The following is a 19,264-nucleotide window of genomic DNA, read 5'->3' as shown; positions in this document are numbered from 1 at the left end:
TGTTCTTCCTGGTTGCGCCATGTCTAAAATTATTCATTTGCATGGCTTTGAAGAATATTTTAGCCAGAATCACAAGCACACGGTTACCGTCGTAATTATCCTCGCTTTTACTTTGAAAAAGGAAACTCTTAGTGTCCGCAAATTGAAAGAAAAACATCGTTTTATTTGAAAGGAAATTCGAAATGACCAATCTATTTTTGTTTTTAAATTTACATTCTTTAAAAGAACATTCAATGACCAAAACACTGGCTTTTGTACCGCATTTAGAACGTCTCAGGTGTTTCTTTTTGCAACTTCGAGGTCTTATTTTGGAAGGCATGTTTCCTGTTAGTATCAAACGCTCCTATTGGTTCCCTTGTTGACCAATGACCCGCCTTCTTGGTCACGTTGTTCCGGACCATGTGAGAAGTTGCTAGCGCTACCAGCTAGCTAAAGAAACAACATGGTAAGTTTAATTATTAGACTTTAAATTACTCTCCTTTCATATACGGACATTAATAAGTCAAATATAGATGATTAACTTATTTAAAACGAGACTGTGTTGCTCACAATGATAGCTTTTGCTAAAGTGCAATGAATGTTTGCCAATGCTGCCCTCCTGAGTAAAATGTAGTCCCTCATAAAATGTTATTTTAATGTTTTATGTTTGTATAAAGCATGTAGATGACGATTATTGTGTTTCTATGTTAGCTCCGCAGAGAGGTGAGGTTGAGACGGGAGTATTTGTTCCGAAAGGCACAAGAGGACAGACTACGAACAATTGAAGAGAAAAAACAGAAGCTCAAGGGAGCTCTCGATGGTATGTAAACATGTATAGTGCGCGCGTGTGTGTGTGTGTGTGTGTGTGTGTGTGTGTGTTTGTGTGTGTGCGTGCTGTTTGGACAAGAGGCCTAAACGCAGAAATAAGTATGCGTTTATTAAGTATCTGTGTTCGTGTGGACATGGCCTTACGAGGCAAAATGCCATAAAAAAAAACAACTTAGCGACGCCTCGACGCAGTGAAAATTCCTCGAATATGTTTTGTAATCAAATTACTCAAGTTACTTGAGTAATCGTTTCAGCTGTAGTTTACACAAATTACATATAGAACCGGTATCGATAAGGAATATCAATATGGGTATTGATAAAATGCTAACAACATACAGCCTTCTACAACTCTTAGTGAGGGGCTGCACAGTATGTATGTGTATGTATATATGTCTGTACTGCACAGTATGTATATATGTCTGTATTGCACAGTATGTATATATGTCTGTACTGCACAGTATGTATATATGTCTGTATTGTACAGTATGTATATATGTATGTATTGCACAGTATGTATATATGTCTGTATTGCACAGTATGTATATATGTCTGTATTGTACAGTAAGTATATATGTATGTATTGCACAGTATGTATATATGTCTGTATTGCACAGTATGTATATATGTCTGTATTGTACAGAATGTGTGTGTATGTCTGTCTGTGTTGTACAGTATGTGCATGTCTGTCTGTATTGTACAGTATGTGTATGTATGTCTGTATTGTACAGTATGTGTATGTACATTATGTATGTCTGTATTGTACAGTGTGTGTATGTATGTCTGTATTGTACAGTGTGTGTGTATGTATGTCTGTATTGTACAGTATGTGTATGTATGTATGTCTGTATTGTACAGTATGGGTATGTATGTATGCCTGTATTGTACAGTATGTGTATGTATGTATGTCTGTATTGTACAGTATGTGTATGTATGTATGTCTGTATTGTACTGTATGTATGTGTGTATGTATGTATTGTACTGTATGTGCGTCTGTATTGTACAGTGTGTGTGTATGTCTGTATTGTACAGTATGTGTGTATGTATGTATGTCTGTATTGTACAGTGGGTCTGTATGCGTCTGTATTGTACAGTATGTGTGTATGTAGTTATTGTACTGTATGTATGTGTGTCTGTATTGTACAGTATGTGTGTGTATGTCTGTATCGTAGAGTATGTATTTGTATGTATGTATGTCTGTATTTTACTGTATAGCGTGTATGTATGTACGTATGTATGTCTGTATTGTACAGTATGTGTATGTATGTCTGTATTGTACAGTATGTACAGTATGCATGTCTGTATTGTACAGTGTGTGTGTGTATGTATGTCTGTATTGTACAGTATGTGTGTATGTCTGTATCGTACAGTATGTGTATGTATATGTCTGTATTGTACAGTATGTGTGTCTGTACTGTACAATATGTGTGTATGTATGTATTGTACTGTATGTATGTATGTATGTATGTCTATTGTACAGTGTGTGTATGTGTCTGTATTGTACAGTATGTGTGTATGTATTTATTGTACTGTATGTATGTATGTCTGTCTGTATTGTACAGTATGTGTGTGTATGTACAGGTATGTCTGTATCGTACAGTATGTGTATGTATATGTCCGTATTGTACTGTATGTATGTCTGTATTGTACAGTGTGTGTCTGTATTGTACAGTATGTGTGTATGTATTTATAGTACTGTATGTATGTATGTCTGTATTGTACAGTATGTGTGTGTATGTATGTATGTATGTATCGTACAGTATGTGTATATATGTATGTCTGTATTGTACAGTATGTGTGTGTGTGTGTGTGTGTGTGTCTGTATTGTACAGTATGTGTGTATGTGTCTGTGTTGTACAGTAAGTGTGTATGTACTGTATGTTTATTGTACTGTATGTATGTATTGTACAGTATGTATGTCTGTATTTTACAGTGTATGTACAGTATGTATGTATTGTACAGTGTGTGTGTATGAAAGACATGAGTCATGTTTAGTTCTCCCCTCTAGAAAACCTGGTCTTGCCAACGGAGGTACGCAAAGAGGCGTTGCAGCTGCAGAAACTCCTGGAGTACGATGACGACGGTGCAGAAGGTGAGAGCCTCGTCTTGCCGCTAAAGCCATACGTCAGTCTTACGCTCCTCCAAATCCATCCTGCAGGTGTCAGCTCGCACATGGACGACGAGTACAAATGGGCTGGAGTTGAAGACCCTAAAATCATGGTGACCACGTCCAGAAAACCCAGTTCCAGACTCAAAATGTTTGCCAAGGTCAGTCCCGTATCATTTGTCAGACATTGTCCCAATTGTGAAACCACATTCATGGCTGTGGCTGTAGGCAACCCCCTTAGTGTAGTTTTTATTAAGTTTCCTAAATGTGAGTAGCTGCCAACTTCTGAAACATTCACCTGCTGAGAATGAACGTTTCTTTTGCGGTTTATAGATGAAATACCCCAGCTGTAATCATGTTGTTGGCATATACTATATACCTGTGTTTCTTAACCATAGGGCCGGGGCCCAGTGTTGGGCCACGAGCGCCCCCTAGAATGTAATATATCTGTTTTTTCAGCTGTGGTCCCGATAGGCGACAGCGGTACTCAGTTGTAATACACTTTTCCACCGCTTGTGGCAGTAATGACAATATAAATCAAACAGAAGAAGTCTGGCGCTGATGTCATAGAGAAATTTCTTAAGCGCAAAAATTATGACTACATTTGTGAAGCTGTATTTTCATTTGGACTTTAAATTTTATTGACAGTTTAGTTAAGAAACATTTATTATTAATTTAGTTTATTTATTTTAGCACAACATAATACATATTGTATGTAAATGTATTGTTTATTTGGTTAGTACTTATTTTTCTAATCTGCCTGAACTAAGCCTAAGGTTTATTTGTTAAATTAATAATAATCTTTGTGACGAACACATGCTTTTATATAATTTGACATGGTAGTGAACTGTAAGTAGGTAAGATATTATTGGATATGATCAAAATTAAGTGTAAGATGACTAATTTAGTGTTAATATTGGCCCCTCTGTTTTGGAAAAGTTGGGTCCTGAGGTCGAACAGGTTAATAACCCTCGAAATATACAATGACCCTACAGATGGAAAGTAGCCTTTGGCTACAATCTGGCACGTGAACATTTTATATGTTCATTAATGTGCATATACCTGTCAGGAGTTGTAATATACATCCATCTTGAATGTTTCTGTGCGGCCCAATGGCAAATGCGGTACTGGTACCTGTGCCCGTGGTTGGGGACCACTGCTGTAAACCACAGGTGTCAAACTCAAGGCCCGCTGCATCGTAATACGTGGCCCGCACAAGCATGGAAATATCGCGCGTCGTCAATGATCATCTTTTTTTACTAAACATATTCCTTTTTTCAATTCTGACGGAGAAATTGCAAGTCATGTCTGTTTTTAGCATGTCTTTTTACATAATGAAAATACATGAAAGTGGCCCCCACCTACTTTGGCTTTTTAGTATGCGGCCCTTGGTGGGAAAAAGTTTGTACACTCTTATATTAACATATATGCCCAATGTTTATTGTTAGAATCAAATGCTTGCAAGTACGTTACCCATTAATTTGGACGTAAATAAATATTTAAATACATAGGGAATTGTGTAATGATATTAGATTTTACATTAAAATTCATATATATTCACTGTAAAAGTGGCCCTCAGAGAGCAGCCATAACTGCGATGTGGCCCTCAATGAAAACCAGTTTGACACAATATATTACAGTGTTGGCGCTAGGAATTTTCAAAATGGGGTCATGGGGACCCCCATCAAGTCATAAAACTAGGGTCCCACAGTAAATTTATGAGGTCCCACTTTTTTGTAACCGTTTGAAAACAAATGATAAATGTACACATTATCCTGTTATAACTCACATTCTATATTGTGTTTTGGAAAATGTTTTCATTTACGTTACTCAATTCATTAAAAAAATAATACAAAAGAAAACAAATGTTTATGCATACACTACCGTTCAAAAGTTTGGGGTCACCCAAACAATTTTGTGGAATAGCCTTCATTTCTAAGAACAAGAATGGACTGTCGAGATTCAGATGAAAGTTCTCTTTTTCTGGCCATTTTGAGCGTTTAATTGACCCCACAAATGTGATGCTCCAGAAACTCAATCTGCTCAAAGGAAGGTCAGTTTTGTAGCTTCTGTAACGAGCTAAAGTGTTTTCAGATGTGTGAACATGATTGCACAAGGGTTTTCTAATCATCAATTAGCCTTCTGAGCCAATGAGCAAACACATTGTACCATTAGAACACTGGAGTGATAGTTGCTGGAAATGGGCCTCTATACACCTATGTAGGTATTGCACCAAAAAGCAGACATTTGCAGCTAGAATAGTCATTTACCACATTAGCAATGTATAGAGTGTATTTCTTTAAAGTTAAGACTAGTTTAAAGTTATCTTCATTGAAAAGTACAGTGCTTTTCCTTCAAAAATAAGGACATTTCAATGTGACCCCAAACTTTTGAATGGTAGTGTATGTAAATGTATTCAGTTATAAACATTCATTCACTTGCTTCTCTCCTTCATGAATCTAAAATTTACTGCTGCTGCCCCAAAATCAAAGTTCTCTGGCTGACGAGGACAACATTTTACTAGAATACCCTAATGGGCATTACATATATCAAAATCAAGTACCTACTGTACAGTTTACTTGTTGAAATACCATTTTTAGAACTAAAAATCTACCCAAATGACCACTTTGCTGCTGGCAAAAATTGATTTCAAGTAATATTTTGATACTGAAACATCTTAACTCTGCATATTTTACTAGAACACCCTTATGAGCATTACATATATCAAAATCAAGTACCTACTGTACTGTTTACTTGTTGAAATACCCTTTTTAGAGCAAATATCTACCCAAACGACCACTTTGCAGCTGCCAAAAATTGATTTGAAGGGTATTTCAACAAGTAAACAGTACAGTAGGTACTTGATTTGTTTGATATGTAATGCTCATAAGGGTACTCTAGTAAAATATGCGATGTGTAAATATCAAAACATTACGTTGAATCACTTTTTGTCAGGCAATATTACATTTAATGAACATTTTACATAAATGAATACATCCAAACACTTTATAAATATTTATTATGCGCATGGAGAAATAACAGTTACAATTGTATGTATCTTCCAAACTAGGGTTGTACGGTATGCCAGAATTTGTATAGTACCGCGATACTAATGAATCATATTCGGTACTATACCGCCTCCGCCACCCCCCCCTCGCCCCCGTCGTCGTCACGTCATAATTGCTGGTTTACGAGCAGACGAGCATGTTCGGCAGCGCACAATCACAGAGTACTTGCAAGCAGAAAATGTGTGTAGACAGAAAAGGGAGAACGGACGCATTTTGGCTTAAAAACTAACAATAAAGGTGAAGTTATAACACTGAAACACCCTCAGGAAGAGGGGCTTTAAGACATGGCTAGCTAGCTAGCGGCGAACGTCCATTCGCAGTCTGCAGGGTTTTAGCTACTTCTAAATCACTAATCCTCGCCTCCATAGCGACAAATAAAGTACGTTTCTTACAAGGATCATCCCTGCAGGACGAGGAATAGCTAAACATGCTTCACTACACACCATAGCTCCCCGGCGTCAAAATGTAAACAAACGCCATTGGGGGATTTTTACCTAACATCCACTGTAATGATACCAAGTACAGGAGCGTATCTAGTCAATACTACTATAATTACGTCGATATTTTTTGGCATCACATCTTCTTTCGTTTTTTTTAATTTATGTTATGTTTATAAACTCATGAAACGCGTCGCTGGACACATGAGAACTTACATTATGACCAATGTATGATCCTGTAACTACTTGGTATTGGATTGATACCCAACTTTGTGGTATCAAAACTAATGTAAAGTATCCAAACAACAGAAGATTAAATGATTATTACATTTTAACAGAAGTGTAGATAGAACATGTTAAAAGAGAAAGTAAGCAGATATTAACAGTAAATGAACGAGTAGATTAATAATTCATTTTTTACCACTTGTCATTAATAATAGAATGGAAAATGACACAATATGTTACTGCATATGTCAGCAGCTAAATTAGGAGCCTTTGTTTGTTTACTTACTACTAAAAGACAAGTTGTCTTGTATGTTCGCTATTTTATTTTAAGGACAAACTTGCAATAAGAAACATATGTTTAATGTAACGTAAGATTTTTGGTTAAAATAAAGCCTATAATGCAATTTTTTGTGGTGCTTTTTATTTAGAAAAGTACCTAAATAAATTTGGTACTGGTACCAAAATATTTTTATCGGGACAACACTATTCCAAACAACAAAGAGCTTTAATCACGTCAACATCGGACTAAAAACAGTCCTTTAAATCTTATTAACACCACAGCAAAGGCAAACCGTCATTTTCCGGACACAATAAAGGCTTAAATAATGTCAAACACGTAGCGTTACAATAACCAGGAAGATAAAGTGTTTGTCTCACACCTAGTAATCCGCTGTGGACAGACGAAGCCAAGCAATGCAGGTTTAGCGAGCGGTGCGCGCTCCCACAAAGGAAATACATTTTTGGCAGGCAATCACATTTTGGCACAACACCGGCAAATATAAACAAGACACCGGCGGAAAGCGATAATCGATTAAAAAAAACTGTAGTTTTGACCCGGCGAAGGCAGGGTCGGTAAAAAAAAAAAATCTGCGTCCCAGGGACGCTCAGACTTTCGGAAATGCGCGTTCTTTCTGATTTCAATGCATAAAAAGACACAAAAGTGCGTCTACGCCAACATTGTATTACTAGCGCCTACTGATTCTGAACTCCTATTTCCAGCCAGCGGCTCTTGCTGGCAGTGAATACTTGTTCCCCAAACGTTCTCCTCTGCGCCGCAGGAGGTGAAGCTGCTTTTCCCTGGAGCTCAGCGCATGAACAGGGGGAACCACGAGGTCCCCGCACTTGTCCAGGCCTCCAAAGCCAACAACGTGACAGACCTGGTGATTATTCACGAGACCAGAGGACAGCCAGGTTGGTTTGCATCACCATCTCTGCTTCAGAAGACATGTTTTTAGCTCTGTCTCCATACAACTCTGTCACTTCCCGCATGATTCAGATATATTTCAGGCCCGCGTATTTGTTGATACTGATTTTGATCTGATACAATATCAGCAGGAAACACGCACTCTTGTGTTACTTTGTAATGTGGAATGTTAGAAAAGACTATATCAAGGGAAATGAGTCAAACACTAACCTATTTATTATTAAACGTCTGGAATGGACTTGTGGACCCTGTCCGCGGGTATATCTCCAATATATTAAAGTGCGGACACGCTGCCTCCGCTCCAGGCAGCCCCATGCGTATGGCTGGTTTTAATGTGTGTTATGATGGTAATTTTTCCCATGATCTGTGAACACACCGTCGGCGAAGAATGAATAAGTGTTGTGTGTCTTGGAGTGAAGCAAGTAGGCAGATGTGTGTGTGCACAGAGAAAATACTTGTTAGAATTGGGCCTGTTGTTTGCATATAATTGGCTATAAAAGGTAAAAAGAGCGTCAGACTTTGTTTTATTCTGGACGCTACAATACATTACAGTGTTTCCCACACATTCATTTATTTGTGGCGGCCCGCCACGAAAGAATTACGTCCGCCACAAATAATTTTTTTTTTTTTTTTTTTTTTTTTTTTGTCCTGTCCAGCTTCTCAGGCAAATCATGTAGTTGATGTAGATGCCCATATAGGCTGTTCAGATTTACTTTACAAAAGAGAAATGTAGGATACTTCTCTTGTTGCCTTATTTGTATTTGACCACTACTGTTTTCTGTTTATTTGTTACTGACTGTGGCAGGACCCCTCTGCCTCTGTTTCACTTTATGTTGCTGGTAAATAATATGGTTGTAGTAGTAGGCTAAAGTTAAATTATTTAGTATGCACTATTAAAGGGGCAGAGCTTTAAGAGAAATTTTAGCTTTTATATTTTATAAGATATATTTTTTGTAAGAACCACAATTAATAAATATATTTCAGTGAATAACTTATTGTTCAAATCTTTATATAAATATGTACATAAAATGTTGTAATTATATTGTAAAATGGATGGATGGATGGATGGATTGACGTTTAAAACAAAACTGTTATTATTAATTAGTAAGTATACATTTTTTTAGCCTTTTTAGAGAAAATCATATCATTGTAGTAAATTATGCAAATTACTCGATGATGTCATGGCGACCACGCCGATAGTCACGCCCATAGCCACACCCCCACCACCACAGGTATCTTGGCAGTTTATGGGAAACACTGCATTATATTACTTTATTTTGTGAGGTGTGGTGGCTAATATGAAGCTGTACATTAAGGAGAACCCCTAAATCTAATTCAACCGGCTGTATAGCGTAGCGCTTTTATTTTGAAGACGGAAAAGTGTGTGATTGTTTTAAGAAAGTGTCTTGACATGTTTTAATGTCGGACCGACTGTTTGCAATAATAAAAAAAAAAAGTCTCTTTTCGACCGTCTTTCAATTCTGTTGAGCTTTTATGTCATCTTAGTTGCTAAATCAGTCACAGTAACAATCTAAATGTTGTTATCACTGCACCTTAACCGAAAATCTGAACACAGAAGTGAAGCACCACCCACCTCTGAATGACAAGGGCAGGGATGTTGTCTCTTCTCACGGCGAAAAATAGTCCTTTCTTGTCGGGAGAACAATTTGCCATGGCTGTGAACCTGATATTTCCATAAGGCAGAGACTTTCTTTTGTCCATTTCTGCTCGCTTGTGGCTCATCAGTAGCAAGTGAACTGCAGTTAAGTTCCCCCCCACCCCCTGCAATGGCACGCCCCGATGGTCAGAAAAGGAAGTGTTTGAGTTAACCGGGCGTTAAAAAAATTGCGCCGTTATTGAAGTTTATAGTTAACACGTTATCGCGTTAACTTAGACAGCCCTAATTATTAATAAATTGAATGTTTAAAAAAGCTTTTTATTTTATATACTTTATACTAACTAAATATTTGTATGATTATGCATTTTTGACATTGTGTGCATAATTTAGGAACATCCTTAGAACATAAAATATTAAGGATGTGAATCTTACAACGACTTGTGATTCAAATCTATTCCAATTCTTAGGGTGACGTTTTGATTCGGAATTGGTTCTCCATTTGCAATATTTTATGTGGTATATAAAAACCTTTCCATAACAGGTTGCAGTTACAAAACTTCTCCTACGCGCCGCGAGTAAGCAGAGAAATGGCCTGAAACATATTCTTAAATATCGATTTTGGAAAATTTTAGATTGATTCTGAATCGTAACAGGAATTGCGATTCGGTTGTGAATCGGTTTTGGCTGACACCCTTTTAAATAATATTTTTTTTCACAGTATTTTTCCTCATTAAATTCTCAACATATTTATTAGCTGTGTGAATCACTGGGCACCTGACAATTCGGTCCGACTCCTGTGGTGACTGTTCGATTCAGTATCGATTATCGATACTGAAAAATAGGTTTTCAAAACAGGTTAGTAAAGCACCTTGTTTGCATGGAGGTAGCCTAAAAGTATTTTTTGAAAATTGATCCTCATTTTTAAAAAAATACATATATACAGTACAGGCCAAAAGTTTGGACACACCTTCTCATTCAATGCGTTTTCTTTTTTTTCATGACTATTAACATTGTAGATTGTCACTGAAGGCATCAACACTATGAATGAACACATGAGGAGTTATGTACTTAACAAAAAAAGGTGAAATAACTGAAAACATGTTTTATATTCTAGTTTCATTCATTCACATGTATATATACATATATACACACACATGTATATATACATACATACACACACATGTATGAATTAATTCGAATGTGAATCTGTTTTTTTTGTTCATCCTGAATGTTCGGTTTGTAAGTTATAAATAAATGATAAATGGGTTATACTTGTTTCGCGCTTTTCTACCTTCAAGGTACTCAAAGCGCTTTGACAGTATTTCCACATTCACCCATTCACACACACATTCACACACTGATGGCGGGAGCTGCCATGCAAAATACATACCGGTACATCAAAACAATTTTAATTGACAAATTACTTGATAGTTTTTGTCTAAAAAATATAATTGTATGCCATATAAAAGTGACTACCGTATTTTCCGCACCATAAGCCGCCCCGTGTTGTAAGCCGCACCTTCAATGAATGGCATATTTCAAAACTTTGTTTACCTATTAGCCGCCCCGTGTTATTAGCCGCACCTACGCTACGCTAAAGGGAATGTAAAAAAAACAGTCAGGTAGGTCAGTCAAACTTTAATAATATATCACAAACCAGCGTTCTAACAACTCTGTTCACTCCCAAAATGTAATGTGCAAATGTGCAATCACAAAAATAGTAACACTCAAAATAGTGCAGAGCAATAGCAACATCAATAACTCAACGTTGCTCATACGTTAGTGTCACACAACACACAAAATAAACATTTAAAGCTCACTTTCTGAAGTTATTACTCATCCACAAATCCCTCGAATTATTCTTCTTCGGTGTGCTTCACTTGTTTTCTGACACCATCTATGATGTGGACGCGCATGCAGTCATAGATCAACAAGGACGGAGCTGCGTGAAAAATGTCACCTGGTCTCTTCGCTCATTTTTTCTTCATCCATCCATCCCTTCGAGTTAGCTTTTATGATGACGCCGGCTGGAAAGTTCTCTTTTGGCAAGGTCTTCCTTTTGAATATCACCGTGGGTGGAAGTTTCTGGCCATTAGCATGGCAAGCTAGAACCACAGTAGGACGACTTCTCATTCCCTGTGGTGCGAATATTCACCGTACGTGTTCCCGTTGTATCCACAGTGCGGTTCACATGAATATCAAAAGTCAGTGGAACCTTGTACGCGTGTCTCTTAGTAGGAGACACTTTGTGGTCTTTACAGAAACACACAAATGAAATGAAACGTAATATCCGCGCGCTTCTTCTTCTACGGGGGCGGGTGCTCACCTTGGCGGTTGCTTACAGTAGAAGAAGAAGCGCTTCCTCTTCTATGGGGGCGGTTGCTTACCGTAGAAGAAGAAGCGCTTCCTCTTTTACGGGGAAAAAAGATGGCGGCTGTTTACCGTAGTTGCGAGACCTAAACTTTATGAAAATAAATATTAATATTAATCCATATATAAGGCGCACCGGGTTATTAGCCGCACTGTCAGCTTTTGAGAAAAATTGTGGTTTTTAGGTGCGGCTTATGGTGCGGAAAATACGGTAATAAAAAACATCTCTAGTAATGTAAAGGGCAGATTAAAATGACACCTTGTTAGGCATGAACTAGAAAGTAAAGTGAGTTTTCTGTTGAAAGTGAAGTACAGGCTGAGACTGTTGAGTGTTTTTCCTCCTGCTGGCAGATGCCTTGGTGGTGTGCCACCTGCCATTTGGACCCACCGCCTACTTCACGCTGTATAATGTGGTCATGAGGCACGATGTCCCCAACATCAACACCATGTCCGAGGCCTACCCTCATCTCATTTTTCACAACTTCACATCTCGGCTCGGCAGGCGGGTGAGTCATCAGTCGTGCTCTTTCATAAACACGCCGCTGCTGTCCTCTCTGAGCCTCGTTCTTCCATCTTCCTCACTCAGGTGTCCAACATCCTCAAGTACCTTTTTCCAGTGCCCAAAGAGGACAGTCGGCGTGTCATCACTTTTGCCAACCAGGAGGACTTCATCTCTTTCAGGTGTGTGTTGAGGGGTCCTCGTCTGGACCGCGGGGACAATTTCAATAATCTTCCTTTTTGTTTTACAGACATCACACCTACAAGAAAACAGACCACAAGAACATTGAGCTGACAGAAGTGGGACCGAGGTTTGAAATGAAGTGTAAGTAACAAAAACAAAACATTAGACCAAACGTTCAGAAACTACAAGTTCCTGGAACTAAAGGTTCTTGTAGAAATGTGTGTTTCAGATAGGGCTGGGCGATATGGCCTTTTATTAATATCTCGATATTTTTAGGCCATGTCACGATACACGATATATATAGCGATATTTTGCCTTAGCCTTGAATGAACACTTGATGCATATAATCACAGCAGTATGATGATTCTATGTGTCTACATTAAAATATTCTCATTCATACTGCATTTATATATGCTCATTTTAAACTTTCATACAGAGAGGGAAATCACAACTAAGTCAATTTACCAAAACTGTATTCATTAAACAGTTATTAAGCAGTGGCACAAACATTCATGTAATTTCCAAAACAGAAAGTGCAAGATTGTCAGAGACATTTTAAAACAAGCTGTGAGTGCACTTTTGTGCATGATGTCACTAAGATGACATATCAAAACAACACTAAATTAAAGTGCACTTTTTGTACAGAATGCCACTACAATAGTCTAAAACAAATAAAGTGCACTTTTTTGCATGATGTCACACAAGATATTTCAATAACTGTCAAATAAAAATGAGCTGCACAATAGGAAATCAAATAGTGTATGTCCTTCGCTGTGGTAGGTTCCTGCGGACGTTATTTCCTTCTGTTGTTGACTATTTTTTTCATACGGTGTTGATCAGGAAATGGAAGATGCCAGGCTCAATTGGGTCAGTGCTGGTTGCTTCGGCATTTTGTTGGTGTGGCATCAGCCGTAGATGTTGACATGCAGAGTTTCAAGCACTCTTCATTCTCTAGTGGGTGACTTTTTAAATGATGCTACAAATTAGCAGTAATGCTACTTTTTGTAGCAACGCTTTTGCCGCATACTTGACATATTACGGTTGTCTGTTCAACATCTTCCCGCTTGAAGCCAAACCACGGCCAGACGATGGACCCTGTGCTGTTTTTCTTAGTTGAATTCTTCTTCCTCCATTTGTTACCAGATTGGCACCTTCTATCTCTTGTATTACCACTCGCACCACTCCGCTAGCATCACAGCTAACGCTAGCCATGTTGCTACCTCTCTGCTCCGCAGGAGCGTATGACATTGCACGCGCGACCGTATGTGACGTGTGTAAGAAGGTTTTATGTCTCTGTGAGAAGGAGAAATAAGAACGAATGAGAAAAGCCTGTCGTGTAATGCCCGCAGCTAAAAGCAACTGCGTGAGAACGTATACTCGAATATCACGATATAGTAATTTTCTATATCGCACAGAGACAAACCCGCAATATATCGAGTATATTCGATATATCGCCCAGCACTAGTTTCAGAGTTCAGGTCCTTTATTCAAATCAGGCTGATGACGTCCAGATGTGTGATACAATATATTTCTACACTGACACCATGTACCGTATTTTCCGGACTATAGCGTGCACCGCTATATAAGCCACACCCACTAAATTGTTGGGGGGGAAACAATATTTGTCCATATATTAGCTAACCTGACTCTCACCAGATCCTTGTAGTTTGCTGAGCTCCACACAAGGATCTGGGCTCGAGGGCAATGCAAACTCCTTCAAGATAGCAAAAAATAATGAACCACTCAGGATCGCCGGGCAGGATTTGATTCAAACAACAATGGCGCCACGCAGCGAGGAGTCGTGTGCTGACAATGACTCTGCTATTGCAACTCTTTTGTCGAATCTATCGAATATTAATTCTTGAAAAGATGAACAGAGAACGGTTTTGAAGGCATTTATTAACTTTTCGCTCTGTCGTTATCCAATATGTCGGCTGTTCTGTTTTGGATTTCCCAGCGTCGCTCTCATCGGCGTCACGGGTTGATTTGGACGTGAGCGGTTGAAGTAGCATGTCAAGTGGTTTATCCAATCACATACAATGATTTTTTTTTTACAAGGCCCTGTCTTCTGAAATACATTTCCTATTGAGAAGTCCCAGATCCTTGTGTGGAGCTCAGCGAACTACAAGTATATGGCGAGAGTCAGCTTATATATTAGCCGCACCGGACTATAAGTCGCAGATATATTTGTTGTGAAATTAGTTATTTACACAGGAATATTCTGTAAATGTAATGTAATTTAAATGTAAGTGTAAATGTAAATGTAAGGTTTTGAAACCTTAATTGTTTCAAAACTTTCTCAGTAACATGGCAGTAAAACGGCTGATCAAACAAAACAGAAGTCATCGTCATTGACCCACTGGCTGCGCTAGCTAGCTCTCCAATCAGCTAAACAGACTCGATAACTCCACAGTGACGTTTTGGTGAATTTACTGAGGAATTTGGGAAACTGAAAGAATACAAAAAGAATGTTGTTGTAAGTTAATAATGCTTACACAGACACTCGTAAATGTGTTGGAATTTTAGCTAATCCTAACGACACCAGCTTGATTACATTACGATAGCACGTACAAACAGACATCCCACATGGGACGCTTTAGTAAGTAAGAATTGTTTTAGTTATATTGTAAAACTTACAAACGTTGCTTGGAGTGCTAAACAAAGACTTCCTACGAGTAGAAACGCTACGCTATACATTTATATACCCACTCAGTGGCCTAGTGGTTAGAGTCTCCGCCCTGAGATCGGTAGGTTGTGAGTTCAAACCCCGCCCGAGTCATACCAAAGACTATAAAAATGGGACTCAGTGCCTCCCTGCGCTCACTGCTCCTCTCACCTCCCAGGGGGTGAACAAGGGGATGGATCAAATGCAGAGGTTAATTTCACCACACCTAGTGTGTGTGTGACAATCATTGGTACTTTTAACTTTATGGACTTCGTGAAGACCGAGGGACAACTGTCCTTTCGGTGGGTTTAAAACAAACAAAAAAAGTCTAAACAGAAATGCAATGCAGACACTGCAGCACCTGCAACTGAGTGAATTCGTCCAAAAGATGGCGCCGTGGCACAAACAATCCACCTGTTCAGTGTGTTTGCTTGTTTTTTTTTAACTGTTTACTTTTAAGAAAAATCCATAAATTAGCTGCACTGTTTCACAAGCCTCAGGGTTCAAAGCGTAGGAAAAAAGTAGCGGCTTGTAGTCTGGAATTTACGGTAAGTGTTTTCAGCCTGGATTTGAACAGGGTGGAGTACAACTGTAACATAAGAAATTGTGCATTTGAAAGGAGTCGGTCCACTTCTCGTGTTGAAATTAAGTTAGTAAAAAGTCATGAGCAAGAAACTGCATACTAGTTTAAAGACTACGGCTGGATAATACAGCTGTATAATAGACTGTATTTATATTATTCACATGTGAATAATGCTGTATAATAGACTGTATTTATATTATTCACATGTGAATAATGCTGTATAATAGACTGCATTTGTATTATTCACATGTGAATAATGCTGTATAATAGACTGATTATATTATTCACATGTGAATAATGCTGTATAATAGACTGTATTTATATTATTCACAAGTGAATAATGCTGTATAATAGACTGCATTTGTATTATTCAAATGTGAATAATGCTGTATAATAGACTGTATTTATATTATTCACAAGTGAATAATGCTGTATAATAGACTGTATTTATACTTTTCACATGTGAATAATGCTGTATAATAGACTGTATTTATATTATTCACAAGTGAATAATGCTGTTTAATAGACTGTATTTTATTATTAAAATGTGAATAATGCTGTATAATAGAATATATTATTCACATGTGAATAATTCTGTATAATAGACTGTATTTATATTATTCACAAGTGAATAATGCTGTATAATAGACTGTATTTATATTATTCACAAGTGAATAATGCTGTAAAATAGACTGTATTTTATTATTCACATGTGAATAATGCTGTATAATAGAATATATTATTCACATGTGAATAATGCTGTATAATAGACTGTATTTATATTATTCACATGTGAATAATGCTGTACAATAGACTGTATTTATATTATTCACATGCGAATAATGCTGTATAATAGACTGTATTTATATTATTCACATGTAAAAACTACCTAAGTGTTTATTGTCTATTGTGAGCGAACTGTGGTGCTGAATTTCCCCAAGGGATCAATAAAGTACTTTCTATTCTATTCTATGGTAGTTCCACTGGTCACACAGATGCCACACTAAAGTTCCTGAGTAGGTTGTAATAGAAATAGACAACAAATAAGTTGTCTCCGCATACTGAAACTGGGAATAGCAAGGTGTGGAAACGCCCCAACTGTGTTCAACCAATCAGCCGTTCGACAGCAGAGCCCACCTCTCTCCAGGTCCTGCAGGGAACTAAAGTAGTTCCTGTGGAACTTGATTTAGTTTTCGGTGGAAACGCAGGCGGGGTTATTTCATTTACCTGAGTCAACGTCAAAGTTCCCGTGGTTTGAAATAGGCCAATTACTGATTTTTTGTCTCCAAAAGGCGTAAACCATGCTGTGCTCTTGTGTGTGCAGTGTACATGATCAGACTGGGCACTCTGGAGAACGAGGACACGGCGGACGTGGAGTGGCGACACCACGCCTACACCAACACGTCCAAGAAAAGAAGGTTCCTCAGTGTTCAATAGGCTGATGAATCCTGATGGTTATGTGCAGGAAACACATTCTTTCAAACACGTCTGACCGCTTTCATGCCTTCTTCAAATAAAACAATGTCTTCAATTACAGTGTGCCAAAGAAAAGGACAATCATTGCTTTTCTTAGGTCATGTGAATATAAAAATGTCTCCTGGATCTGATGACTGTGACCACATTGCTGCATGTGCCCAGCTTATATTGATATCAGATATCGCTCCAATAGCATCGGATGATGTTGGCTTGGCATGTCAAATGTGCGATACGAGCAGTCCTGCAGCGTGTTTACTTGTGTGTGATATCATGTGCGATGCAAGCAATTCATGCAGCGTGTTACTTGTGTGTGATGTCATGTGCGATACGAGCAGTCCTGCAGCGTGTTTACTTGTGTGTGATATCATGTGCGATACAAGCAATTCCTGCAGCGTGTTTACTTGTGTATGATATCATGTGCGATACAAGCAGTCCTGCAGCGTGTTTATTTGTGTGTGATATGTGCCATACTAGCAGTCATGCAGCGTCTTTAGTTGTGTGTGATATCATGTGCGATACGAGCAGTCCTGCAGCGTGTTTACTTCTGTGATATCATGTGCAATACAAGCAGTCCTGCAGAGTGTTTACTTGTGCGTGATATGTGCGATACAAGCAATTCATGCAGCGTGTTACTTGTGTGTGATGTCATGTGCGAAACGAGTAGTTCTGCAGCGTGTTTACTTGTGTGTGATATCATGTGCGATACAAGCAATTCCTGCAGCGTGTTTACTTGTGTATGATATCATGTGCGATACAAGCAGTCCTGCAACATATTACTTCTGTGTGATATCATGTGCGATACAAGCAGTCCTGCAGAGTGTTTACTCGTGTATGATATCATGTGCGATACGAGCAGTCCTGCAGTGTTTACTTGTGTGTGTGTGTGTGTGATATCATGTGCAATACAAGCAGTCATGCAGTGTTTACTTGTGTATGATATCATGTGTGATACGAGCAGTCCTGCAGCGTGTTTAGTTGTGTGTGATATCATGTGCGATACAATCAGTCCTGCAGCGCGTTTACTTGTGTGTGATATCATGTGCAATACAAGCAGTCATGCAGAGTCTTGTGTGTGTGATGTCATTTGCGATACAAGCAGTCCTGTCGCGTGTTTTTTTTTGTAAAGCTGGACAGACAGTTAACATCTAAATGTCCTCCAATAAGCACACAATTTCTTCCATTTTACTAAAGTCATTTACAAAAGGTAAACATGCTAGCTATATAGGCTACTAGTAGCTACACAACAGCTCAGCGCACAAGAACACACAAGTTAGACATAGGTAATAATTATTTCACAATAAAAGGTGACAGTCAATATAAACAACTATCAAATAATTATAGTACATATTACTTACACATATATAAGTCCCCAAGCCGCAAATCTGACACCCTAATTAGTGTTTCTAATAAAACAATAACACAAAATAACAGCTAACTTTTTCTGCTAATTTTTCATGCGTACGCTTCCTGTTCATGACTTGGTACTTGATGCATTTGAACTGTTAGCTTGCTAACATTAACATTTAAGTTAGGATTGCGTATTTCAGCATTCGCACGCTATTTCTCCCTAAATTGCACTTTTTTTTTTCTTTTTTTTTTGCAATGTTCTAATGCAGAATGTTGTTTTTTTGCCTTTAGAGTGTGTCACGGGCTAATTAAAAAACAACAAGCCCTAGGCCGCAACTTGCCCCTGGGCCACACTTTTGACATCCCTCGTTATTGGCTACAAATGGCCGAGCGTATGATAGTCAATGTTATTAAAAATGGTATGTACAACGTTATTACTTTTCTTGCTGTTTAAAAATTGACATTTGTTCTGTTTACCAATAAAAGCTGCCTGTCTTCGACATAAAAATGGAAAAGTCACATCCAGGCAGGTATTTGCATGAAACACAAGTTAGCCACGCCTCCTCACTGTTCTCGTCCAATGGGCGGTGTCGCCTGCTGGTGTGGGCCAATGACAAAAGAGCATTTCGGAGTTTTTCCGCATTCTCTGTCATATGACAATCAATGTTGTTAATAATG

General features: G+C 38.2%; 1 protein-coding gene across 1 annotated transcript; it reads left to right on the top strand.

Annotated features, from left to right (window-relative positions):
- Nucleotides 1–286: 286 nt before the first annotated feature.
- imp4 (IMP U3 small nucleolar ribonucleoprotein 4) lies at nt 287–18,818 on the top strand. Its single transcript, XM_062024185.1, has 9 exons — nt 287–445; nt 691–799; nt 2,813–2,896; nt 2,963–3,072; nt 7,700–7,832; nt 12,185–12,339; nt 12,420–12,514; nt 12,583–12,656; nt 17,088–18,818. The coding sequence occupies exons 1-9, from the start codon at nt 443–445 to the stop codon at nt 17,198–17,200; spliced, it is 876 nt and encodes a 291-aa protein (XP_061880169.1). The 5' UTR covers nt 287–442; the 3' UTR covers nt 17,201–18,818.
- Nucleotides 18,819–19,264: the final 446 nt, after the last annotated feature.

Source organism: Entelurus aequoreus, linkage group LG17 (assembly GCF_033978785.1).
Source record: "Entelurus aequoreus isolate RoL-2023_Sb linkage group LG17, RoL_Eaeq_v1.1, whole genome shotgun sequence".
Classification (NCBI taxonomy): domain Eukaryota; kingdom Metazoa; phylum Chordata; class Actinopteri; order Syngnathiformes; family Syngnathidae; genus Entelurus; species Entelurus aequoreus.
The sequence above is the reverse complement of the archived record's forward strand: the minus strand, read 5'-3'. Positions and strand labels throughout refer to the sequence as shown.

Bases quoted from the DNA above. Each gene is read 5' to 3' on its own strand.
- imp4 (XM_062024185.1), top strand. The intron at 3,073-7,699 runs GTCAGTCCCGTA...TCTGCGCCGCAG, and splicing joins GACTCAAAATGTTTGCCAAG to GAGGTGAAGCTGCTTTTCCC. The intron at 7,833-12,184 runs GTTGGTTTGCAT...TCCTGCTGGCAG, and splicing joins CGAGACCAGAGGACAGCCAG to ATGCCTTGGTGGTGTGCCAC.